General features: G+C 44.2%; 2 protein-coding genes and 2 long non-coding RNA genes across 7 annotated transcripts in view; 1 reads left to right on the forward strand and 3 right to left on the reverse strand.

Annotated features, from left to right (window-relative positions):
• Positions 1-2,690, reverse strand: part of BRAF (B-Raf proto-oncogene, serine/threonine kinase) — an 89,977-nt gene extending 87,287 nt beyond the window's left edge. The window contains exon 1 of one of the 2 annotated variants that reach the window (XM_030041415.1): positions 2,364-2,690. In XM_030041415.1, the coding sequence (XP_029897275.1) occupies positions 2,364-2,513 (150 nt within the window). In that variant the 5' untranslated portion in view covers positions 2,514-2,690. The remainder of the gene's footprint in view (positions 1-2,363) is intronic. The other variant, XM_030041416.2, reaches the window with a different exon arrangement.
• A 420-nt stretch (positions 2,691-3,110) lies between these two features.
• LOC115352839 lies at positions 3,111-3,779 on the forward strand. Its single transcript, XR_003927283.1, has 2 exons — positions 3,111-3,270; positions 3,567-3,779. It is a non-coding gene; the product is annotated as an uncharacterized LOC115352839 (long non-coding RNA).
• A 3,321-nt stretch (positions 3,780-7,100) lies between these two features.
• Positions 7,101-14,002, reverse strand: LOC115352838. The gene is made up of 4 exons (XR_003927281.2): positions 12,087-14,002; positions 11,587-11,773; positions 9,602-9,845; positions 7,101-7,744 (listed from the first exon to the last, which is right to left on the reverse strand). It is a non-coding gene; the product is annotated as an uncharacterized LOC115352838 (long non-coding RNA).
• Positions 14,003-14,224: 222 nt separating this feature from the next.
• Positions 14,225-20,967, reverse strand: MRPS33 (mitochondrial ribosomal protein S33). Of its 3 annotated transcripts, none has more exons than XM_030041322.2 (3): positions 20,856-20,967; positions 18,037-18,292; positions 14,225-16,285 (listed from the first exon to the last, which is right to left on the reverse strand). In XM_030041322.2, the coding sequence occupies exons 2-3, from the start codon at positions 18,249-18,251 to the stop codon at positions 16,180-16,182; spliced, it is 321 nt and encodes a 106-aa protein (XP_029897182.1). In that variant the 5' UTR covers positions 18,252-18,292; positions 20,856-20,967; the 3' UTR covers positions 14,225-16,179. The 3 variants fall into 3 exon arrangements, with proteins under 3 accessions (XP_029897182.1, XP_029897184.1, XP_029897185.1); XM_030041324.2 differs by lacking the exon at positions 20,856-20,967 and adding an exon at positions 19,363-20,601; XM_030041325.2 differs by lacking the exon at positions 20,856-20,967 and adding an exon at positions 18,556-19,309.
• Positions 20,968-26,019: the final 5,052 nt, after the last annotated feature.

The following is a 26,019-nucleotide window of genomic DNA, read 5'->3' on the forward strand; positions in this document are numbered from 1 at the left end:
CTTGAGAAAGAACTAGCTAACTAAAGAACTAAACCACATCAGAAAATAAAAATTCTAGCACCAGCTCTGCCTTAGACCTGTGTGTTTCAGTACTTCCAATGTATAAGAAGTTTGCTGTTAAATAAGACAAGAATATCCCTACACGCTTCCTAACCTTGAATATACGCACCCATACTTGCAACATACCAACCTCTCTGGTTGGCAGGTGTTCCAGATACCAGACTGCCTCTCTCTCCATCTCTCATGTAGGGATGCAAGATATTCAGGGCAGAGGGAGAAGAATTTAGCATTTGGAGTCAAATCTAATAACTGACACAGGCTAAAATATTTCTAAAGTTCAAGTGACTTATGGCAGTTTCACAAACATTCCCCTTGGTATGAAAATTGGTCTTTTTAAAAAATTCTTGCCTCCTGCCACTGCTTTCCCCTCTCCTCTCTCCTGCACTGCAGTTTATTTATCCAGCTCAGCTGTATTGATATTACTGTTTCTAGGGCCACAATATAAACGAGTTATTGAAACAATTCCACAGAGATTTGGGTTTTTATGGCAGAAATAACAGAAATTCAGTTCCATGCACAGCTGCAGCAGCACAATCTGGGCGATAAAAGTCAGCAAGAAGCTTTTTAACCTCATCTTGCTGCTAAAAGAAAGCATTTGCTAAACCCCACTCTTGAGGTATTCAGGTTTCTCAACCAGTTGAGAGTTTTTCCTTACTCAGGAAATTTAAGACTGGACTTGCATTACTCAAAGCATTTAATCACCCTGCTGGTTATGTGTAAAATACATATATACTGCTGAGTTTGGCCTGCCTTCAGCAAGTAAGCCAGCAGCTCCTTAAGATGCGGGAATCAATCTCGCCTCTCACTAGCATCGATAGGGGCAGACTCCTTCCCTATTTCTCCCTTCTGGCCGTCTACCCAGCATGAGATCTAGTACTTATCAAACTCCTCAATTCATTAATTCCACTATAATCCACTATGCTATTATCAACAAAAGGGATAAAAAGATAAGTCTTTTTCTAGTGAGCTGGGAGACAAACTGGGCCCCTCTGTGAGCTGATGACCGAAGCCAGCTCATTCTCCCTGCTGGAGGCTCTCCCCCCAGAGCAGCAAGGAGCCGTTACCTGGTGGGCTCGGCACCTCACAGGGCCGTGAGACTCTGCTCACAGATGAGAGGTCCTGTACCGATTACACAGGCACGCTCGGGAAAGCTGAGCCGAAATAATCTTCAGCAACTAATGCTCAGAACAAGAAGGCAGAGCTTCTGGCATCTGTATTTATCTCCAGAACAGACTTGATGCACGGCATTTGGCAATTCGTTCCGACTTCGATGCCTACAGTACTTGAATCTGCACAATACCTTGCGCTGTTACGGCACGTTTTATTCCACCTTCCGAAAAGGGTTCAGAAGTGTTAGCAACTTACACTTTAACCCTAGCAAAACAGATAGTACTGCCTGTTCTCCGTGGGATCGGGAAGTTAAGTAATATGCCCCAAAACACAGGAAGTATGTAAGAGAAACAGACACACACCAGAGGCCCGACACCCTCAGTGCCTGCAGAGTGCCCCGTCCGTTAACGTTTCCTCGTGCAGAAACGGTGAGCCAGGCCAGCACCCACAAAAGCAACCAACCGTGCCCGAGCCCGGTTTTAAAATCTGTTCCGAGTGTTTCAAAGCCGTCGGGGGACACCGACTACAACAGCCCCCCCCCCCCCCCAAAAGCCTTGCCGGCCACAGCCGCCAGGTAACAGCCATCCTGGCAGCAGGGCCGCGCAGGTGGGCTCGTCTGAAACCAGACCGTGACCGCCGCCGCCGCCACCCCTCCCCGGCCGGAGCGCGGCGGGACGGGGCAAGCCCCGGCCCCCAGGTCGTGTCCCCCCCCCCCAACCCCGCGGGTCCGGGCGCGCCGCCTCCTCACGGCGGCACGGCACGGCAGGGGCCGCCCCCGGGACAGCGCGGCCCCGGGCCCCGGGCGCTGCCTGCGGGCGCCGGCGGGGGCGGCGGTGCGCGGCGGCAGCGAGGCCACGGCGAGGCGCGGAGCCTCCCCGCCCCGACACCGCATCACCGGCGGCGGCTGGAGCGAGCGGCGTCCCCGCCGCCGGATGGGGGGGGGGGGGGAGGAGGAGGAGGAGGAGGAGGAGGCCGGGGCCTCCCCGGACCGGGGATCCCCGCCGCCGCCGCCGGCCCCGCGCCTCACCCTGCCCCGCGGGGCCCCGGCGAGCCCCGCGCCGCCGCCGCCGCCGCCCCGGCCGGGCCGGGCCGGGCCCGCCGGCGGCCCCCGGGTGCGGGCCGGCCGGAGGGGGCGGGGGCGCGATCGGCGGCGGGGGGGGCGGGTGTCCGCCGCAGCCGCCGTGTGGCCTCACCTCCTCCGGGATGGCCGGGTCGCCGCTGCCGCCGCTGCCCCCCGCGTAGCAGGCGCCGAGCGCGGGCGGCGGCGGCGGCGGCTCGGGCTCCATGTCCCCGTTGAAGAGCGAGGCCCCCTCCGCGCTGCTGCCGCTGCTCAGCGCCGCCATCTTGGATCGAAGCGCTGGGGCGAGGGAGGGGGAGGGGGGAGCCGCGTCCCCGCCGCCGGGACGCCCCCAGCCGCGACCCGTAGTGGGGAGGGGGGGAGGGGGGCGAGCGCGGATCCCGGCCAGCTCCCAGCGGCCCGCGCCACCGGCACGTCACGCCCGGCCCGTGACGTCACCCAGAATCGCCGCCGCGGGCACTGCGCATGGGCCGCCTGACGTCACCGGGAAACACCCTGACGTCACGGCGCGACCACCCGTCGCCCTGGGAACTCGAACGTGGGCTCGGGCCCCGCCCCCCGCCGCCGCAGCCCCGCCCCCCGCCGCCGCGGCGCCCCCTGGCGGCGCGCAAGCAAAGTCGGCGCCTCAGCGCGCTGCCCACCCACCTCCGCCCCGGCTGGGCCCGGCCCGGCGGGAGCGGGCGAAGCGGGCGGGCCCGGGGGCTGGCGGCCGGCGGGAGCGGGGTCGAACAGCAAAGCGCCGGGCAGTCTGCGGCGGGGTCCCACCGCTGCCCGGCCCCGCGGGTCCCTCCCAGCAGCGGCCTCAGCCGCGGCGCGGGGAACGCCGCGAACTGCGGGCGGGGCAAAACCCGGGACGCGGGTGCCGGCGGGGGTGCGTTGAGAAGCGAGCGGGGTCTGACGTGCGGTGCGGGCTGGCCGCGGGCGGGAGCGGGAGCGCGGCGAAGAGCCAGGCGGGGAGAGGGACCGCCAGACCCTCGGCCGGTCTGGCATCATTTGACGAACAGTAGCGTTGCCGTTTTGAGGTAGATCTTTACAAACACCTGCCGTGCGACAGTGACAGCGATACTTCCAAAAGTCTCGTTTTCCTCTGAAAATGTTGTGCCTACTCTAGTAATAACTAAGATAATTGATCGCTAGGATTGACGAAACCTCCCCGTTTTTTTCCATTGACGGCAGTTAGGCCTCGGGCTGCCGCAGGCTCCTGCGTCGTTTACGCAGGGCGCTTCAAGCGAGGGAAGAAGGTTCTGGCGGCGAGCTCAGCAGGAACCGGGACCCCTTCCTTCTCCTCGGTGACACCTCTCTTTTACCCTCTGGCCAGCCTTGTCCACTCTGGAGGCCTGGGAGCGGATCCTGGTTTCTGAACACGAGCATCCGTCCTGTCTGCACCTTCTCTGCGTGACGGGACGTGCACCGCCTTCCCCGACAGCCTGGCTTACCGGGGAGAAAAAGGTGGGCTCACGCAGGGGGACTGCCAGGGGCTTCGGTCCTCTGGCGTCAATGACGGAAGAACCAAGGGGGAAGGTGGGGTGCATTGGGAAATGCCGCTCCCTCCAGCTCAGAAATGAGGAGGAGCTGGAGCCTGCAGCCACAGCTGCCCGCCAAAGCCTGCTCCCGCCATGTCCCCAGTGCCCACGGCCATCTTCCCCAAAAGTGGCGGAGTGCCCCCGTTTAAAGTAAATAATTGACCTGTGTCATATCCCTGTATGCCACATGCATCGAAATGCCGCTTACACACACAAAGCATTCAGTAAATCAGGTGCTTTAAGTTGCTTCCTTGCTGAAAAGGTCTTTATGATAAATGCCAAATTGGTAACAGTATCTTAATGCATTGCAAAGAAAAGCTAACTTGCCAGAACAGCAGCAAGATTTCACAGAAGGTAAAGGCTGTTCTATGTCAACCTGATATATTTTATGGTAGTCAGTTGAAATACTAAGTTGAAACATGCAAGTGCAAACATCCTTATCTTTGTTTCACTTCAGTTGTGAATATGTAACCATACAACTCTTAATGTAATAATCCTGATGATAGATTTGAGGTTTACATTTCACCTTTCACGCTGGGGCCATCGGTGTGTAAAAGCATTTCAAATTCAGTTTGATACTGGCAGTGTAACTGGCAAATAAATGCAACATCAATTTACTGCACAGACACAGCAAAAACACGATGGAGTCAGGAATACCAGACACTGTGGTACGGAGGGAAGGAACCTCGGGCATGAATTTAGCTGAGGGTCTTCCCTGTAGAGAGCTATGCAGTATTAAACACCTCCTGAGCACAGAAATAAGCAAAATAATCTAGTTAATGTTTAAATGGATTTTAATTGATTATCTGACAGGCTATGCCTTCCTGAGATAGGAGCCTAGGTTTTCCTACGACTGGTGGCCTGCAGTGCAGTCAGCAAAAGGGCTGCACAAATATATGAGAATCAAATGAACAAACTAAGCAGCTCGCCAAGTTTAGAAATGTCTCTCTAATAGCCACATTAATGAAGAGGATAATTATCAGCAATTCCTGCTATGCGATGGGAATGTGTAACGGCAGTGAAAAACGCACACAGACTCTGGAAAATAACACACATGCTGAGGACTAAACGCTGGGACAAATTTCTCTTATCTTTGAAGGAAGAGGTGGCAGAGGTAATATGAGATGGCTCTCCCAGCACAGCCTGTTGTGGAAAAGCCAACAGAGTAATATGGGTTAACTAATAAAGTCCATTCTTTTCAATGAGATTTATACCAAGGGATAATTTAGTCTCAGTGTACAGAATGTAGTCATAGCCCTTGTTTTATTCCCTAAGCAATTTATGTCTGGGGCATAATTCTAGCAGTGGATTTAGTTGACTGCTATCAATCTGTAACTTGTAATACCTTTCCCAATGCTTTTAGTAATATTGCGTGCCTTTATTCCTGAGCTTCTGATTTTTTCAGAAGATTTGCATTTACATAAAATATATTTGCTAGACTTCCTTATTACATTTGATGTACCACCTGAAGAGTTGCAATTCTAAACTCTAATATTGACAACTGATGACCAAAACTGGGAACACAGCAGAGTTACCACCTGAAATACATGAGATAAAAACCAGTGTTCCACCTAAAATAAAGAACATAATACTATTTTAAAAGATAGTTGTGTAGGAAGGAGACAGAAATCTGCTATTTATGCTATACTTCCCTTTTGTTTGGCGGAATCCACACCTGGTGATAAATGGAATTTCGTACTCCTTCACGTGGTGGCATCTTTGGTCTCTCTGCTTAATCCATCATGATGGAAGATAAATCATTAATAGCTGTAACTATTTCTTGGTGATATGAAATCCCATCTACTGATAATTGATATCATCATCATCTTTTACAGAGACTAGCTTTCATTATCAACATAGGTCAAAATCAAACTTATAACCTAGATGTGACAGGCTGGTTTCTGCTATCAAATCCAGAGGCCACTTGGGGCACTGGCTGGTTGATTCCTACAATGCAGCGCAGCCAGTTTATCTGGTATTGCAGCAGGTAATGCATACTTGTAAATACAAAACCTGCCACCTCCCATCAAACTCTTAGTTATGCACTGGGGTTTGATCCTCCTCAGAATTTTTTTATTTTAATTCAGATCAGAAAACAAGTCCAGCTGTTAAAAGACAAAGACTCTTCAGCTAGATTGCCCACCACCAGAACATTTGTCTGATCTAATCAACACCTGAATTTCCAGAGAACTATGTTTTAATTAGTCAGTAGAAAAAATAATATGGCTGCCTGACAGCAACTGTCTCGTGAGCATTTGAACACGTCTTTATCCTTTCCCCCCCAAAAAAGAATTAATCTTAATGAGATGCTCCAAAATGAGAATGTCCAAAAGAGATATTAGATGAAACCTAATATTGGTCTCATTTATGATATTCTTTCAACAGAAGACTATCTCAAAAAAAACCCCAGCCTTCCAGTTTCTTAATCAAAAAATTACATAATTTGCATATTGGTATGATAATAGAAACTGATTTTTTTAAAGTGGTGTGAAAATTCGACACATCTTAAACTCTGGATGTCTAAAGTGCCCTTAAAATTTGTCCAAATTTCCAAAAACTGCTTAGCCTTTTCACACACTGGACAGACAGTATTTGTCCCATACATTGTAGCATTTGCACTTGGGCCATATACATTTGAAAATGCTGGATTAAATTCAGCACCAGGAGAAAATAATTACAGATCTTCTGAAGTACGTTAAAATACACACGTCACTTCTAAATGCTGCAGTATGAAGTGAAAGTGCACAACTTCATCTGTCTAAGGCAATGGTACTGTTTGTATATCAGATTAATCCTCAATCTTAACAGCGGAAATACAGATGTTGATGGAACACAGATACTAGTGACAACAGTCATGTTCCCAGTTATCTTGGCCAGAAAATGTGAAGCAGAACAAAAATTAGGCTGCTGTCCAGAGTTCAGTCATTTTCTGATTACTAGTCAGAATAATACATACTTAAGAAAATTACTTTGCTCTCCAGGAAAAGAATGTTGAAGATATTTTTTGAGGAGAGAACCCAGATTTTTTTTTTTTTTTCACTTCTCTTTAGCACCTTTTGGCTTATTATCACACTCACTTTATGATATACTATACATCTTTTCATACTTCTAGTGATCACTGTCTGATTGCTTCAATGTGAGGCAATAGACAAAGCAAGGCTGCTTTTTTTTTTTTTTTTTCTTTAAACTGTTCCTGTACAGATCATACATATTTTTTCCTTTGGTACCTTCTTGAGAACTTCTAGTTCAGGAGATTTACCATTCTGTGACACTGCTGAACCTGAAACATTCATACCTTCAGTGAGAAATCAGGTAATACTCAGGTAGTGATTTGAACTTGGCAGGTGAACAATCTCATCCGTATTTTTTTTCAGTTGAGAGAGACTTCATAGTTCTTTGCCTTTGAATTAAATACATGAGCAGAAGTGATGAGGATGGGTGGAGACTAGGAGAAAAAAGGAGGTAGGAAGAAAAGAAGAAAATGGGAATCCACCAGGTTCTTAACTCAGTTTTCATTCTACCTTTAAAAGAAATGTTGATCTAACAAGCTTTTTTTTATATATAAAAATAATAACATATTCTGGATTTTCTTGTAATGATACTGGAAATATTTACATATTTTTTATTTGATTCAAGCGTAATTTATTTTAGAGTCATTACTTATAAAGCTGTTTCTCTTCTCTCCCTAAACCACAGCCCAAACCTTCAGAAGGTAAAAAGCAAATCATTTTCCTTTGGAGGCAATGTGTGGGAGGCAGGGAGCAGGAAAGATGATGGGACTGGGACATGGGAGTGACTTCACATCCCTTCTGTACCCTGCACATTGTTCAGCATCACAAGAACAAAATGCTAACCTGTTTCCTTCCTCATCTGAGTGGCGACTTCAGGGTCCAGCAATGTATGTGCTGCACCGCAGTGCTCTGCCTCTCTCTCTGCTGGCTTCCTGTCTTCACTCGCTTACTAGCATGAGAAGCTGAGAAAATGACATGTTTTATTGAACAGTGGTGTAAATACTCACAGATGTGGCATATATGGGACCATGAAGAGAGAGCGTGAGCCCTGAAACCACTATTAAGAGAACAAAAGTATCAGCCAGTGGAAAAGGAGGGGAAGGGATGGGGCAAAAGACTAGATGGAGAGAGAACGTAGTAGAAGTAGACATTGCAGGAGGAGATGTGGCTCTCCTGGGAAATGAGAAGCCGATGAAAATAGGGAAACAAAGGAGTAAGGAGCACTGATTTTCCTGCCTGACATACTTTACTGAAACCAGGACCAAATCGCACGTTTGAGAAGATTAGTCAAGACCCTCCTGTTATCTTAGCATTCCTCATCATTCCTTTAACGCATTCAGCTTGTTCAGATATCTGATTTCTGAGTCCTTTGTGTTGGACAGTGATAAGCTGATCAGCTTTAAGGACTAAATAGTTTTAGATTCCTCACATTATTATTCCAATGAGAACAATCACATTCATAACTCAAAACCATCCTGTTTAGGCACAAAAACCCACTAACGCAATTGAGTGACTTCCAAGAAAGGGCAGGAAAGGATACCACCTCAAACAAGTTATTTTGCTGTTCAGAAAATGACTGTTCAATTATGTTCCAGTCTTAGGATTTTCCTTCATAATATTCAGGCTAGCTGAGCTTCCCCTGGCCTGAGTACCTGCTGTAATTTTATTCTCCAGCACTTTACAGACATGTTGGTAACTCTCTACATCTCTGATCTAATAACAGTTTAGACAGTAACTGCACCTTTCGGTTTCTAGCCTGTTCACTGAGCAGAAATAGTCCATTAGTGTTGGTATTGGCCTAGAGTAAGGAAACTTTAAGAGTCCAAAAAGGCTAAATCAATAATATGAATCAAATACAGGAACCGCAGCTTTGACATGGGACAGAGAGAACATGGTGACCGATCATGGTTTTTCAGGGCAATATCCCACGTTGCTGGAGTTTTAAGAGTTATTGTTCTTCAGTGATAGGTCAAATAGGATGGATAACCTTTTAAAATGAATGCTTATATTGTAATATACATATACACATCTTACGTATTTAAACATAAGTGTCTTTTGCTGACAGAGTCAGTATAATCCATCCTTGTCTTTTAATCCTCACTACCACTGAGACAACACAAGCCTCACAGACAATTAGTCTCTCCTATAAAGGCAAGCTGCCTGCCAAGCATGTGGGAATTCGGACAGTCTCTGAACCCCATTGCTATATTCTCATCGTTCCTGCGAGTATGCACTTGGCCAAAGGCAAAATTTCTGGTGCAATGGTCAATGGCCTCAACATTTTTGATGCTGTGGATTGCTTGAAGCTTGTGGTTATGCTAAAGGCCCTCGGACATCATTATTCCTTTTTAATATGATATGATTTCTCTCTCCAGAAGACACATTTGTTTTGGTAAATGAACACAATTTCTGTTACCCACGCTCTGGAGGAATTCTGCAAGGCTCCAGCTTAGATCTTTGTTTTATCTTGTTTTTAAGTGGTTTGCATGCCTAGTCAATACCCTACTATCTGTCCTCAGAGGGCATTAATATTTATTAATAAACTTGATGATGCTATCAAACAACTTGAATTTGAACATACAGAGACACATCACACTGTTAGCTGTATTGGTGTCAGGCAATGGAGCAGTATTTTGGCAAACGTCACAGCACATAAGCAGAATGACTAAGTGCAAAAGCAGAAGAATAAAGAGGCTGCAGCGTTACTTTATAGTTATCAGTAACGATTCTGATATTCCCTAGCCTAATTAATACTTTCTGGGTTATGGTGTTCATTCAAAAAGCATTTGTGAAGTTTAGAGCTTGCGAACAATGCTCACCTGCACATTAGTTGCACCAAACAGACCCAGGACAGACAGCCAAGAAATAACACATGCTGCCTCACATGCAGCCTGTGTATCAGTCACCTCCCATCCACTCACGCAAGAAATGTCGTCTGTCTAGGTGGCATCTGCACTGCCTCATTCACGGGTTCCTCTCCGATACAAATGTGCCAGTTTGGACAAGCCAGCTGAATACCGCTTTAGGTTGGAGCCTTCATGTAAATGCTCCTGTGCCTGCAAACTAAACATAATACTCAGTAACATCAGCTGAAACATCAGTCATATCTCTTCTACTTAAATAAAAAGCCAGCATAAACTCTGACATCTCAGAAATAATTACCCCCCCCCCCCCCCAAATATATAATAAACACCTCTGTAAACTAGCCAGCTCAATACTGAATGCAATATCCTCACACCTCCTGGATTATCTCTATCATTGCCTGCTGTTCCCCCAGAAATATTCTGAACAGCAGCTTGATGCTCCGTCACACACATGCTCCTTTGCATGCAAGTATAGAAATCAGAAATGTTGCACCTTGTCCATAATGACTGTTGCTTGTAAATAAGACAGCACCACCCAGATGTCAGCACGGCACACTTCAGCTGTACTGCTCCACTCTCTCGGGGATGAGGCTTTTCTTAAGCCACCTTCAGCTCTCTTCTCTGCAGAAATCAATGCATGGTACCCAGACAGCCTAATATTCTGATCAACACTGAATATCACTGAGGAGGAAGCTATCGCATGCATAGGCATAACAGAGTCTCTAGAGAGAGGATGTTTCATCAGTCCTGTCCTGAAGAGACCACTATCAGCCAAAGGCTAAAGGGGACTACAACCCTGTATGCTGGCATAGGATTTACCTAGTTGTTATTCAAAGGTAAGTCCCATTGATACCTGGAGATAGTAAATATTCACACAGCTTCTAAAATTAGACCACTTCTGTAGCTGCTTGAATCTGGAATCACATTTTGGACATCCATTTTGAAAGTCTGGGGGCAAGTGACCCCATTCATTTTTATCCAGGCAAGACTGTAGTGGGAACTGAGGAATGCGATGCATTTGCAATTACGTCTTTGCGGTGACACACCATTGCGTGTGGCACTAGAATGGTTTTTAGACTTTCTGGACCTCAGGTGGTTTTTGCTCCTAATACCATTAAAAGCCTATTTACTGAAACAGCCCATAAGGCAAACATCAGATCTGCAGAAGCAACAACTGAAGTGGGAGAGACCCTCTGAACTCCATGAAATATTTATAAACAGCTTTAGGAGCCCTGGGATGAAGTAAAGTACTTTCAAGCATAGACGGAAAACCTAATGGGTATAAAAATCCTTTTTTAGCTCTTGGTGAAATTTGTTTTCACAGACCTAGCTATGATATGAGAAAATGTATGAGGCCATCCAGTCTGCCTCCTCCTCTTCCAGGAGAGAAGTGGTCCCAGTGCTATGTTTTATAACACTTGGCTCAGCCTAGCTCTGCCTGACTCAGACAACAGAAGCCAAACCCACTTCTTGGGAATCTTCTCAATTTTTCTAAATATGTCACTTTGTGGAATTTTCCCCAGTATTCCACCCAGAACAATTCAATGCAGTATGTATAAAGATAGTTCAATATCATGCTTGTTATCCTGTCGATTTCCTATTTATCCCCTTAGACAACCCTAAGTAATTCCTCAGCCAGCGTGGTGGTGATATACCTCTAACACCTGTCTACAGTCATGCTCCTCACCATTTGGACACGCTGTAGCTGTGCTCTGCAGTGACTCAGCCTTCACAAGCAAATTCTTTCAGATATTTTCATGTCTGTTCCTTCTTCTCTGTACTCAAGACATCATTATTACACTTGAGGAAAAGGACAAGGAAAAGTGAAGAGGAGAAAGAAGTGCAGACACTTAAAATGCCTTTCTTCATGCTACCCCAGCTGTGCAGGCATAGGAAGATCCATCTAAATATCTGGCCCACACACATCATTTAATTCTTACCAGGATTTATGATAAGGGTATTGTTCAAGATGATGAAGAGAGTCCTCTTGAAGGATTTTGTTTCTGGGATCTACTCCCAAGGGATTGTACAAGCAGTGTCACAATCAGTTAAAGAGGAGAACTGTGTTTAAAGGAATCGATCTGAGATCCCCATAGCACTTGTTTTCTTTGCATATTATCATTTGTGCTTTAAAAGAAAGAAAAAACATACAAAACACAGTTATTCCCTCATCAAAGCAGCCTTTTGGATTCCTAAAGCTTTTCCAAAACATATAGATTTTGTTGATTGTTGTTCTTTAAAATGATCCTAAAACGCCCTTCAAACTCAAAGTGGTAGAGGAATATGCACACAGATACTTTAAAATTTAAAAAACTTTTACAGTTTAAGAAATATCTGTGATTTTTTCTTTTAAATTTTTACTTTCTGACCAAATCAAGATTTTTTTCAGCATTTGAAGTCTCTTAACATCTAAAGCAGAACAGTGAACACAGTAACTTACCACAGCTTATTTTATGTGTTAAAAATGTCATCAACTGTTGCATACAATCATCTCTCTGAAATAAAGCTCTGAAATACACAGAGGTAGAAGTCCTACCATAGCAAGACTAAGCTGCTCTTTATACAAGGTTCTTCTGGGGTAAATTCCCGTCCTAGAAGCAGCTTACCCTCATGACACTATTCACTAAGTAATCATTATTGTAATTTTACTCCTGAGGAAACGTAGGCAAGTAAGACAAAACATTTATCTAAAACCATAGAGTAACTCAGGTGCATTTTGCTGACCTGTGTAAACTCAGTGCATTGCTTTAATAAGTAGAATAAACTCTCTCCACATTAGGAGAAACTTTTTTTCAAGTTAATACTTTCCTGAGCAGAGCACATGTATTTTAACACACTGGTACCTTTGCCAGAAAGCAAGACTGCTTTGGGGTTTTTTTTCCTTCCACCACTACAAAGTATGGTCATATGCAAGTGACCTTTGGCCTGCCTGCAGGATTTTCAATAGTAACAGGTTCTAGCAATAGCTGTGCTCTCTATAGGATATATACAGCACCTGGGTCAGCCTGTTTACAAAATAACTTGTGATTATCAAGGCAGTACTCAGCAGCTATGATGATATTATACTAGACTATAATTAAAGACAGACATAAAGCCATATAAAATAAGGAAGCAGTGGCACTTAATAAAGCTGTTCAGGATTGGGAAGAGGTTAGGGTTTTGACTCTCAGTCCCTTGGAGATCAGCTAACCATGTTTATTCTGATCAAGAATTAAAACATCAAACTAAACATCTGCCGAGAACAGTCAGCTCACACCCTCAGGAAAAGAGTGAATTTTGTAACAAAACACACCAGAATTTGAATGGTGAAATGAATCATCATAAAGGGAAAGCCAAAAATAAAAATCTAATTGAGCTTGATAATTTGTACATAAAATGATGTGCCACTATACCAATAGCTGTGTAAAGCATATCCTTACCCCTCAGAAAATGGCTGAACCTCTCCTTCCCCTCCTAAATACACATACTGCATTAATACCTGGCATGATGTTTCAGGATTGACTTCCAATTTGTCTAGACCCTGCAATTCACAAAACACGGCCTTCTTCAGGCAGTGTCTATTCCTAAATGACAGAGCACACGTTGGTAGGAAAGTGCCTATTTCTGTCCCACCTATGGAGAGGAGAAGGCTGTATTTTCTGGAACAAAATAGTTACGCTAACACTCCAAGCAAGCAATGGTTTATCCTAATACTAGGATATACTCCAATAACGGCTGAATCATTGTTATTTTATGAAGTCTCAGGGGAGGGGAAACAGCCATTTTTGAGAAGACCTAGTTCTAGCAAATGAGTACTAAAGATGAAGGATCATGGAAAGTTAGGCAGGGGAACCTTTCTTGTACTTATACTGCTCTTTTTAAAAGTTAACATTTTTCTACTCCATTCACTTTGCTTTTGCAAACGCTGTGAAGAAGAGATGAAAATCAACAATTCAGTCCACTTGTTTCACATCTGCTTACTTCACAGCCACTTCCATCAGTTTCTCTCCCTTTTTGGATATGCTCCTGTAACTATCTTCCCAAAGGATGTCCCCAGGGTGATGCTTTGATTCTAGAGCAGGTTTGCTCTGGCAGGTTGCAAAGGGGATCATTATAGATGAGTAGACAAACAAGCCTTTCGCTTTCCTGTTCATGACAGGAACTTCTTGAAAATCCATAAATAGCTAGGGGGCTTGGTGTAGACAAGAAAAACCAGATCCAATCCCCAAAGCCTAATTATCTAATATTACACTGCTGAGTCCATATCTATGTCTAGCAAGGTGGCACACTAAGATGCAGAATACCTGTAGCATTCACTGCCCTCAGTAGGCTCCGTTGATCCTCAGTCCTTAAGTAAGCTAAATGTGGATTCAGAAGCGTAAGCATGGCCAGTCACGCTGTACTTTAATATATCATTACATGTATACTTATAACCAGGTCTCCACACACACACAGTTTAAGGCCATGCATACCTACTGTACTAGAGCAGGACCATAATTCACTTTTTGATGCATTCACACTTTCTCTCTCCTGCATGTTCATGCTGTCAAAGCTTTAAGTGTTTCAGAGAAACAAAAAAAAGATGCTGTTGATTTTTCATCTTAAATTGCAGGGAAAACATTTTTATTGATCTTTGGTTTAATTTTAGAAGACATCAAGTTCTTGCCTACAAAGCTGTTGTAAGGACAATCACCAGCTGGCCAAAGCTGCCACAGTTAATTCTGCTGAAGAGGTTCAGAACCAGTCTTTCTCTCCACCAAAGCAAGCAACTGAGCAACTTCACCCATCGCAGCCATAGCCAGAAACACTGTGTCAGGCAGCAGCAACCTTCCAACTATGGGCAATTCCCTCTCCTGCCTAGTATGTGGCTCCATGCCGCTCTTCTTCCTCAAGAGGAATTCAAGGGAACCAGACCGCTTCCCCTGGGCTGCGTGCACACATCCCAGGAACCAAGTACTTCTCAGAGGGCCCATCACAGACTCTGTATACTTCAGTACCAGTCAGGTCACAATGCATAGACAACACATGGAACACTAAAATGCCATAGGCACATTAGAGTTGAGCAAAGTTTTAAGTTACTAAAAAGATTTTAAATTAGAATGAGAATCTTACCACAGTCAACAAAATGCTAAGGAAGTTAGGAAAATATAGATCTGCTCTGTACTGTAGTGGTAAGAACTCAGATGCTTCTCTCACAACACCACAGATCACCTAAAATCACCTTCTCTTAGAGCTTAGAAAACCAGGTGACACTCACTAAGGAACAGGAAGAACTACACAGCTCACCAGAAACACCTTTAATACAATCAGCACCTCTTCAGTTAATAACCTTGGTGAAGTACAGTTGTTGAGCTGTTACAAATTTATGTAGATCCACTCATTTCAGTGATCACAGATCCCTTCAAATACACTTACATTTGAACAAGCTTGGTTTAGAAATGTCAGTAGGTTAGTACTCCTCCCTACTTCAGAATGCCTCTGTACACAAAAATCAAGCATACCGCAAGATAACTGTGCAATACATTTTGCTCCAGTCACTCTACATTTTTAATAGCTCTCCTTTACTACCTCAAGGATGTTCCTCTAAGCTTACATGGTCTGGAAATTATAAGAAGCTGTTTCAGGGCATACACAGGCAAGATGCACACTTGGCCAGGCAGAGCAGCACAGCTGCATTCTGTACTTTCTATTCCCTGACAGCAAGAATGGTAGATGTACACAATCATTAATATTAGCAACACTGAAGGAGCCTAGTGATAAAACCATATACTGAATACCAGTAAAACTGTTCATCACCTTATGAAGTATTTCATACATGTCCTCCAGGCAATCAAAATAAATTGAAAATCCTTTTATGACAGTAAACTTACAATATTGTATTTTAATTAGTAGGGGGTCTCAAAGTGGAAAACAGTTTGAGCCTTCATATTTCACCCTCTTCTGCTGCAGTATCTAAATATTCAAGGTACAATGAAAGTGCTGTGGGCAGGCAAAGGACCATGAAGTATTGTCCAATGTAGAATGCAGAACAATAGATTCTAACAGCAACTTCAAAAAAAAAAAGACACCCAAACAAAAAAACCCCACTAAAGCTACCTGAAGTGAAACTCATTGTAATAGGCAAGCTGACCAGCAGCAGTAGAAGCAGGAAACCTCAATTTTTTGTGGCCACATGCAAAACAGTGTTGATGTTAACCCAAGAAAGTAAAACAGACAATGAAAATCAAACAATCTTCCAGATCCAGAAAACTGAAACAGCTACAGGTGTTTGCAAGAAAAACACTGAGCACTTATTTTTTTACAATTGTTTTTACTACTTGGGTAAGAAAGGGCTCTTAGATGCTAAAATATACAGTATATTTAAATTACAGAAATTCAAAATCAATAAAACCACAAAGACCCAAGTGCACTCCCAAGATGGACTCCAGTATTTCAGTTTCTTGTGCCCCACACGCAGCTCACATGCCAAGCCCTCTCCAGCTGGGAACAGAAAGCCTGGGTTACAGCTGTTCTCCAGCACTTCCAGAGTAGTTCATTATATTGCCCAAGTGGTACTATTTCTTCTTCAGAGCTCTCTTTCCTTCCCCCTTCTTTGGTTTTTCCTTCCCACGGAGCTTTTTCAATCGCCTCATCTCCTCCTTAAAGTCCTGATGTTCATCCCTAGGTGGGGTAGGAAAGAAAAAAAAAAGTTTACTCTTTCTTGGAATACCTAGATGTGAAAGGTTCTTTGAACTGTATAATAATGAAAAAAATCTCAAAACTTTTTCTAACAGTGAAGTCCATACTGAAACTCACTGCAATGTATTCAATGTTACTGCTAGCAGTAATTCTGGACTGAATAACATGAAAGATTTCCTCTGGTACTTTCAGAACTAACAAGGTTGCCCTTTTCAGCAACAAATGGTGTGTGCATATATATATTATTTCCATTGCATTTATCGATCCACTGTGTTTGAATGAGCAGTAAAAAATAAAAATCACAAAAAGACAAGAATGAGAATTTCCCCCTCCTCATCTAGCTCAGCAGTCTAGCAATAGCACATTGTGTTCCTGTGCTAGATACTAAGTTCAGGTCATTAGCTTCTAAGAAAACAGGGGCACACTGAGCAGTAATTACAGTACATGACACTGCTCTCAGGTGACTTCAAGAATGAGTTATGAAGAAGGCATCAGCTACTGGTAGAATCTTAACAGAAGAATAAAACAGGAAGGAGGACAGAGGGGCTGGCAGAGATAATGAATCCTCAATGATGTTCTAATAAATTCTATTTAATCTGTCCCTGTATTTTTCAGCGCAAAGGTGTTTTTCAAAAATCACACCTGCATCCTAAGTAGCCCAAGATGCTGCACTGCTTTTTTTAAACACAACTTCACTAAAAAAGAAACAAAAAGCTTGTGCATTATTATCAACCCCTATCAGTCTATGACTCTTCATTATATATTTCTGACCAGCAAACCTGATCCTCTACAAGCTCTTTGTATACAAAGCAGCTAGAGAAGGAACTTGAGATTAGGAGGGGAAGAAGACTAAAGAACATTATCATGTCACTGAGGCTTTCTGTATCAACAAAACAGCTATTCTAGAAAATATCTGCATGCTCACCTAAACCAAGAGCATCCTGGATGCAATCCCTGATGGTCAATATTGTGATACAGCAATAGAAATTAATCTGTTTTGACTTTACAGGGTCAGCAGCCTCACTTTTAAGGGATTTCTTTAGTGCTACCTGACTGAAGTCAACGAACTGCATTTGACTCCTGCTGATGTTCCTTTAGCAGTGCAGTTTTTCCTACTCAAGACTGTGGAAATTCATTTAGAAATTAAGACAACTGGTTTGGATGAAGCTGGAATTAACAAGGCTATTTAAACCACATTTTAATTTAATTTAACTTAATTTATTTTAAAGGATAAAAAGCTCCTCCAGCCTAACACAGACTTTCCTTCTCTTCTAAATTTTAAATATTAGCTGTTAAGTGATTGAGGAATATATGGTAAGACTGCCTTCGTGCAATTTTTGAGTTAAGGTAGCATCACCTTTTTGTAGCACATTCATTTGCCATATTCAGAACTACAGACCCATCTCTTGTCTACGAGAAAGCTCTCTTACCCTTCCCCACAAAGCCAAAGCAAGAACTATTCCTGATATAACTGGTTGCCCATAACTACACCTAAAGTCTTTCTCACAAAAGGTTCTAATTATGGTAAAAGTTACTTAGACAGTAGTCACTTATTTTACTCTCCTTGCCCTCAGTGCAACAATCAAGTGCATCTTTCCATATGCACCATATTCTAACTAAACTCTTTTCTATGTTCCCCTTTCCTTTAAGGAAAAAAAACTGTAACAGAACTCACACCCACCCCTTTCCCACCTTCAGTCCTGCTCCCACCCTACAAGCACAGATATTATTACCTGTAGAGACCAAAGTAACGGAGTTTCTTCATGAGGGCATAGTAGGTGTTGTGAGGAGGATACCAGCTGTAGACCTCCTTCTGCTTGGCCAAAGGCTGCTCACTGAATAACTTCACTACTTTCATTGATTTCGAGTCAGTTGGCCTGACAACTTCTCCAAATATCTGAGCACTCAGCCGGGCCATTCGAAGGGCATAACTGGAAACATTAGACATCTCCCAAGGAAGAGCAGGCACACATAGACAGATGGACCTTACTGCAAAAGGAAACACAAGAGAACCACAACTCTAAGATGACTGAATGTTGCAAGGTATCCCAGAATTAAGGCAAACAAAACAACTCATCGTACACTGATCACATGTTTGAAGTCACATACACCTTGCATGAACTCAGTCTAGTTTTTAGTACATAATCCTGCATATAAAGAATGTCTACACTAAGGTACAGTTACCAGCCTAACTAGGACACTACAGACAGCAATACGGACTATAAAAGTACCTACACTGAAAGACAATTTACCATAGTTTATTAGCAGATCCCACTCAGCTTGCTTAAGGCTACCTTTAAACTCCAGTCACAGGAACAATTATGGTGTGAACTCTGTCAAAAATGGTGCCAACTGCAAAGCCTCTGACTCTGACTTCTACGCAAGCACAAGATAAGACACCATTTAAACTTATTGAGGAAGCAACCTGGAAGTTTTTCCTCTTGAAAATGTCTCACCCCATTTAAAACACTGTATGAACATCGTTACACCCCACCTAGCAAAAATGGCCTATTAAATGTAAAAATAAATAAAATCAATCGTTTCTCTATATGAATCATATAGATCTTTCCCATCTCAACTCCCTTCCCTTGATCATTTCCATCAGCTTTTTCTCCATTCTCTTTTCAGTCTCTCCTGATATCGATTCTTTTTAAGAGAAGAAAGAAATCATTTCCCTGTGCTAGATTCTTTTCTCCAATAAAATCCCACATCAGCAGCTTCCCATTCTCTTTCAGCCACTTCCTACCTAAAGACACCTCTGCAACAAAAATGCTCCGAGGACAAAACCATTGTTATTAGGCCACCAGAGACAACATCCACACTCTCTTAAAGGATCATGAAGGGTTTTCTCTCAGGTTTCCTAGCCCTCCCCATTTTTGCTGCTCTTTTAATCTTTACTGTATTCTTTCTTTGCAGAATAGGATGTAATAAACAAGAATAAGATTCCCATAATCCTGTATTTGAAGCTGTACGTTGCCTGTACTGTGCCTTTTTGAATAAGTGATGACATAAGTCTCCAGAGAAATTAAGTGGGGTTCATTCAAGTGCACTACACTTACGTTAAAGTTTAAAATTCTTGCTTTAAGAAGTATTGCACAGCTGATTCCAGAAGATGAGCATAAAAAATTAAAGAGCATGGAGCAGGGACAAGAGTAATCAGCAGGACAGGGCTAAGTCCATTGTAGTATGACAACAGGGAGCCTCTTGTTTAATAACACAAATCTGAAGTATTCATAACCTCACTATGTCTGCCCACTGGAGGACCTGATGTACCACTGTCTACTTTGATTTGCTCCTGTTAGCAAAGCACTAGAAAGGAACCAGGAAAAAAAAAAAATCAAGCATGAAAATAATACGAGTAATCTGAGTCAAAGAGAATAATGGGAAAAGTAATTAAAGGGAAGGCAAAGTGTCAGAGACCTCCAGTTAAGGCAGCAGGCCTAGTGTGAGAAGATAGAAGCTCTTAAATGATTGCAGTACAGCACTTCAACATGAACATCTATTACATCGGGGAATGATCACCAAGTCTTGCTAAATCATCCATTTCAGAACAGCCAGTCCTAACTCCTACATTCAGAGATAAAGCAACAAATTGTCCCCAAAACTCTTCATCACATCATCACTCTGAAAATATCACCAGACTCAACTCAGACGCAAAGCTTGCTTAACCTCTTCCAACTGCAGCCTTAAAATGAAAATACCTTTGGCTCCTAAACAATGCAAACTAGTGGTCTGAGGGACCTGCTTTTCACTTCAGAATTGCTAAAGGAATCCAAATAGCCCGAGCCAAGGCTGGAGACCTCCATTAATCCTTGCCAGTCTAAGAACGTTTGAGACATAAGAAAGGTGAAGGCTACAAGCTCCCCACTGCCAGAGCTATCCAAAGCCTGTTTTAGGGTGACCTCCGATTCTGTGGATGCTACCAGAACAGTTTTGTTCTTGTCACTCACAGCAATGATATTTTCAGGATCACCTACTGGTAATTAACACCCCTAAACCAAAACCACCATGCAGTGCTAGCTCCTTCACCTGCTCCCCACTCCTTACTGCTACCCAAAGCCCTGCTTTCCCGTCCTAGGCTGGGATTTTTCCTCCCGATCCGCTAGCTCGTCTCAGACCGCTTCCTTCTCACTTCGCATATGCCAGGAGAACCTTCTGCTTCCAGAACTCCTGCCGGCTGTTCCGTGCCCACACGGGGAAGACCAGGCCGCCCCGGGCCGCCGCCCGGCCAGAGGGGCACCCGAGGCGGGCACGGCCCATCGCCGCCCTCCGACAAGCCCTGCCGCCCCCGGCTCCGCGGCGGCCTCGCTCCCCTCCAGGAGGGCAACCCGGGAAACCCACCCGCGGGCTCCGACCGCGCCTCGGGGTGGCCCCAGGCGCCTCCCCGGGGCCAGAGGCCGGCGCTACCCGCCGGGCAGCCCCAGCGGGGCCCGGGATCCCGCCCCAGGGCCCGGGAGGCGGCGCAGGCTCGGCCGAACCCCCCCGGGACGAGCGCCCGGAGCCCATTTCCCCCCTTTCTGCTTCACGGCCCCCGGCAGCGCCCCGGGCTGACCCGCGGGCAGAGCGGCGCGGCTCGGCACGGCTCGGCACGGCTCGGCTCGGCAGGGCGTCCGCGGCGGCGCATGCGCAGTGGCTTCCCCGCCGAGGCGTCGCGGCGGGTGACGTCGAGCTCCGTGAGGCGCGGGGCGGGGCGGCTCGGTGGTCGCCGCCGCCCGCTCGCCGGGTCCCGCCTGGCCGAGCTGACCCGTCTCTTCTTTCCCCGCACCGCGCGGCCTTTTGTCGGGGTGCTCGGAGGCGATGCGGGTCCCCTGCCCGCGCCTGGCGGTCACTCGCCCTGGAGCGGGGGCCCAGGGGAGCGGCGGGAAACCCCTTGAGGCGTGAGGCCGGGCACCGGGTCCCCCGCCGCCGCCGCTTGTGGCAGGCCCTCGGCCCCCCGCAAGCCCACTTCACGTGAGCCTTCCCTGTGCTCGATTTATGCTAATTTTTAATCAGTGCCAGGAGGTGCTAAATCAGACTCCCTGCAAACATCTGAGTAAATGGCAATTATGTGATTACATTTATAAGCCAAATGAGTAACGCCATCAGAGAATGAAATCGGGTTTGTCTGGCTGGATCTGTTTTCTGGAAGAGCATACACTGACTGGCGTGAAATACGTTGTTATTCCTTTGTCCTTCCTTGATTAATTTTCTGTCACCTTTCCCATGCTTGTCCTGGGTGGATCAGCCCTGTGGCCCAGGCACCCTGGCCACCTCTCTCGCCCTTTCTGAACTTTGGCATGATCTTCCCTAATTTTTTTCATATTCCAAGATTTATTAAAAACTAACATTCCTGGGATTTCTTCAGCCGGTTCTTCAAAAATTGTTACACAAAAGTTCTCTAAACATCCTGATTTTAAAATGTTTGTTCCAGTAGATGTTGTTTACCATCTTCATTACTCTCTGATGGACTGAAAAGTGCTTTTTTTTTTTTACTAGATAATAAAGGGCCTCTTCCTTAATCTTTCTGAGGAGGGAATAGAAGTTTTTACCATTTCTGCCACTTCTGTGATATTTTGCCATCTCTACCTAGTCGTATACCTCGGCATTGTTGCACTCCCCATTTTACTGTCTGTGGTCACATTACTCTTGCATTTTCTGTAGTCCTCATTTTTTGTATACTCCAGAACATTTTTTCCTATATTTTTGCCTTTCCACATTGTGCAATACTATGCTTTTAACTTCTGAGTGTTTCATTCCTTCACCCTGCTGCTGAGCCAAAGTTGTCCTTCAGCCAAAATTGGCCATTTTGTAATTATGCAATCATGACTTAGGCTATGGAGTAAGAGCATAAGAATTCTCATTTACATTTCTACCTCTATTTTTGAACCGTATTTTTGTCATCATTTCTCTCATCTTGATGGAGATAGTCTTTCTGAAGCATCTCTGTGTGTGTAGGAGAGTATTTCCTTGGCTGGGACTGTCCTTTTTCATTTGTTATAATCAAATTGTGATTGCTGGCTCCTAAGCAACCACCGCTTTTTTTGTCCCATGATTAAATTGTTTAAACATTATGAGTTCCAAAATACTTATTCCTGATAGACTGGAATAACTTCTGTCATAGAAAATAAGTTCTGGAAAATCTAATGAGACATGGCTGCTGGCTATTTGGTTTTTTTTGCTCATACAGCTCCAAATCGAGCACATTTTTTCTAGAATTTTTTTGAGGAATAAGCAGTCTAATTTTCAGTAGCCATCTCCACTCCATTCCACCCCTCCATAGTAGGGTTAATTGGGACAAGTTACTGTCTCTGCACCTCTAAAATAATGGTGGTGGTGGTTTAATATGTACTTTCACCTTCTCACATCTTCAAATTTCTTTATTTGTTTAAAAGGATTGTGGCAAAATATTTAATATTCCAGTTTGGTAAATCATGCTGCCTGCTTTAGTAATTATGTCAGTTTGATCTCATTTCTCCTCATCAATGAAAATATCCAATTCTTCTTGCATTTTACCCACACTCAGAAATTTGGCATATAGACCATGGAAACACATCTTCCTCTTTCCCTCAAAGTATTGATTTACCTAAAAGTGGACCCAGTAGCATGGCTCTGGTTCCATTTCTAGATTTCTGCAACATTACTGCCCTGGGGTCTGATAGTCTAAAGTTACTCTGCTGAGTTTCAGGCCAGAGACGTTTAGTGGATTAGGCTGATGTGAGAATTATGGCTGTTCCTTATCAGGGCAGTACGGACTTTGTCATTCGTAGTTACACATCACAGGCCTGGGTCACTAGGAAGTAGTCACGATACAAAGATTTTCTCTTCAGAGACCCAGTGTTGTTGCCTACACTTTGCAGGCTCCAGCATGGCTTTTTTTGGTGTGATGGAAGCACACATATATGAACAGGTCTGCATATAGTTAATTTCTTCTGCCTTTTTTCCTCTAAAATCAGTTGTTTCTCCTATCAGCCGTGCAATAGCATGCAAATATTACTAAATCTGAGGTCAGCAATAAAGTAAACGTGCACTCACAAGAGCATATTTTCATTATTATATCGCTGTTGTTACTGTGGTTATGAGGAGAATTGCTTGCAAAGCACCCAGCCATTAGCTAGCATATTAGCCAGTAAGGCAGCATACAGACACTCAGTAAAGAATATCAAGGTCACAACAGTCAACAAAGTGACAACTCAACACATCTGCAAATTTGCAGAAGTGGAGCATGGTCTGCTTTGCAATCCATGTAGCCATAAATCGTCTTGCACACCTCATCTGAGGGACTGTGTCTCCCTAGATTCTCCTGGGGAGTTTAACTCACTGGGTGATGTGCTTCACTGTGGAGGACACTGTCCAAATCACTCTCCCTGACATGATGCCTGTCGTGAGAACAGGTTAGACAGGCCAGTTTGGCTGCCTAGCAGTGCTGTAACATGTATCCCTGTGAATAATTACCATCAGCGGTGTACTGGTGGCTGCACTCCTGGTTTAGTTGCTAGTGCTTAATGTTCAGGATAATGGCTGGACTGCTGTCCAAGCTCTTTATTATTGTGCCTCTAGTCACAGAAGGTATTCCTGTGCTGATTATTTTAGTTATCACCATGGGAAGGTGACAGGAGTGGAAGACATTTATGTTCCACTCCTTCATCTTTGTGAAGCTCATCCACCTTCACCCTAGTGCAGCATGATGGGGTAGTTACGGAGATGGGGTGCACAAGAGCTAGACCTCCAGTTCCTGAAGCTGGTGGTATCTACACTGCTATGCAGATCCACCTGTCTAATTAGACCAATGTAATGCTCTTTAAGTAGCGCTGTAAGTGTGTGTGGAGTCCTTTGGACACATAAAGTGGATGTCCCCACTCTGAGGTTTTCACAGTCCAAATTAGACTTGAGGCACTAAGGGATAGTAGTAACAGGGAATGGAAGGAAGCAGCAGAGGCTGACAACAGGAATGGGCTTGCAATGACTTGAATTCTATGGACATGTTGCTAGATCCTCCTGAGCTTTTTGTTGTAAATAAAGTGTTTTGACTTGTCAGCAATTATTTAGAAGAAAATCAGTGGCAGACTGGTGAGTGAAAAAAGTGAAACCTTAGAAAAGAGTTAAAGGAGAGTGAGTTGACGTGGGGCTAGGAGACAACATGGGCATTCTCTGCATGGGGACTGTTGTGAAGGAAAGAAATCAAGGGAGTGAAGAATCATGCACAGAGCACGTGCAGAGCAGCCAAAAAAGAGGAAGAGACCTCATGATAAAGTACGGGGAAGACGTTTTTACAAATAGTTGGCAGTAATTTGGTCTGGAATTATTTCCTTTGATCAATAGTGATTTGGAATTCCCTATCTGGTTAATTCCTCTTGTGTATATATTTTAGTTATAACTGAATGTTGAATAGCCTTCAGGTGGGTTTTTGGCAAAATGCAGCACTTGAGCCACTGTGAGTTTGTCCTGAGAAGACAAAGGTATACCCAGAAAGAAAAAAAGATCAGGGTGCCAGTTTGCTCATTGGTGCTTCTTTATTGACACTTAGAGGAAAGAAGAGTCTGAACTTGTTTCATTTGATCTTGGAAATGAGGTATCTGAGTAGTTGCTGTATGACACAGTAATCAACTTCACTCCTAAGTCTTATGCTTAGAACTATCATCTCATGCTGTAAGACGATCTCTTAACATTTTCTTATTATATTGACATGAGGGAACAAAATTATCTTCATCTGAGTCAAATAGAAGGAGCCTCTGAGCGTTTGGTAAAACTGCATTGGCTACATATGTGTTTAGAATAGATTTGTTACTCATTTTTTATGTGATCATGATTAATTGGTGAACTTCAATTGTATTTTGTTGCGCAGCAATTCACGCTGAGCCATGGAGACATCTAGCAGTACAAATCCCTCTGGAGATAAGGTGTTGTATTAAGAGACTGACAGACTTTGGCTGGGCATTTGAAGGATATATTGACTTTAAAATAACTCACCAAACTAATGCCACAGAGTGAAATCTACAAAGATGCAGCTATTAAATACTGCCACTCCAGCTATCTAACACTGGAAACACTTGGGAGCGAGATGCAGCATAAGAGAAAAATAGAAATTATTTTTCAAAGCCAGTTGGCATCTTGAGCTTATTGTTTTCCCGGACAGCTGGGCTGTTGAGGAAGCTTTCTTACCTCCTGGGGAAAGAGAGCAAGTGCTCTTCCTCTCTCTTGCGATGCCCTCGGACTCATGCCTGAAATGGTATTGACAGCTCTCCAGAAGAACTGTAGCACATCCATTTTTAATGGCAGGCGAGCTGTTCAGCATAGCAGGGGGTGCATGAAGCTGAACAGGCAAGCGAGGGAAGGATGCTGTAGATCTCCACACATCTACATACTTGTCATTTAGACTGGCTAATTTGTAGCTCAACAATATGTCAGAATAAATGATCAGTGATTTAAATGAAGTACTTAAGACTGAACAGAAGGAATATTTCTTAGTGGTTAGATCAAGGGACTGGGAATGAGAATTGTTGAATCTTGGTTTTTTGTAGCTCCATTACTAACTCACTGGATGACCTTAAGCAAGTTAATTAACCTATCTGCCATTTCATCCCTCTGTAAACTGGGGATAATAATGTCCACTTCAGAAATGGGTTGTGAAGAATTATTGTTTCTTAGAAAATGCTTCAGCTTCCCCTAGTGAAAAACATACTACAGAAGTAAAGTATTATTTTTACTTTACCAACAACATGAGCATAATACTTTAAAAG

The sequence above is a fragment of the Aquila chrysaetos genome, chromosome 17 (assembly GCF_900496995.4).
Source record: "Aquila chrysaetos chrysaetos chromosome 17, bAquChr1.4, whole genome shotgun sequence".
Classification (NCBI taxonomy): domain Eukaryota; kingdom Metazoa; phylum Chordata; class Aves; order Accipitriformes; family Accipitridae; genus Aquila; species Aquila chrysaetos.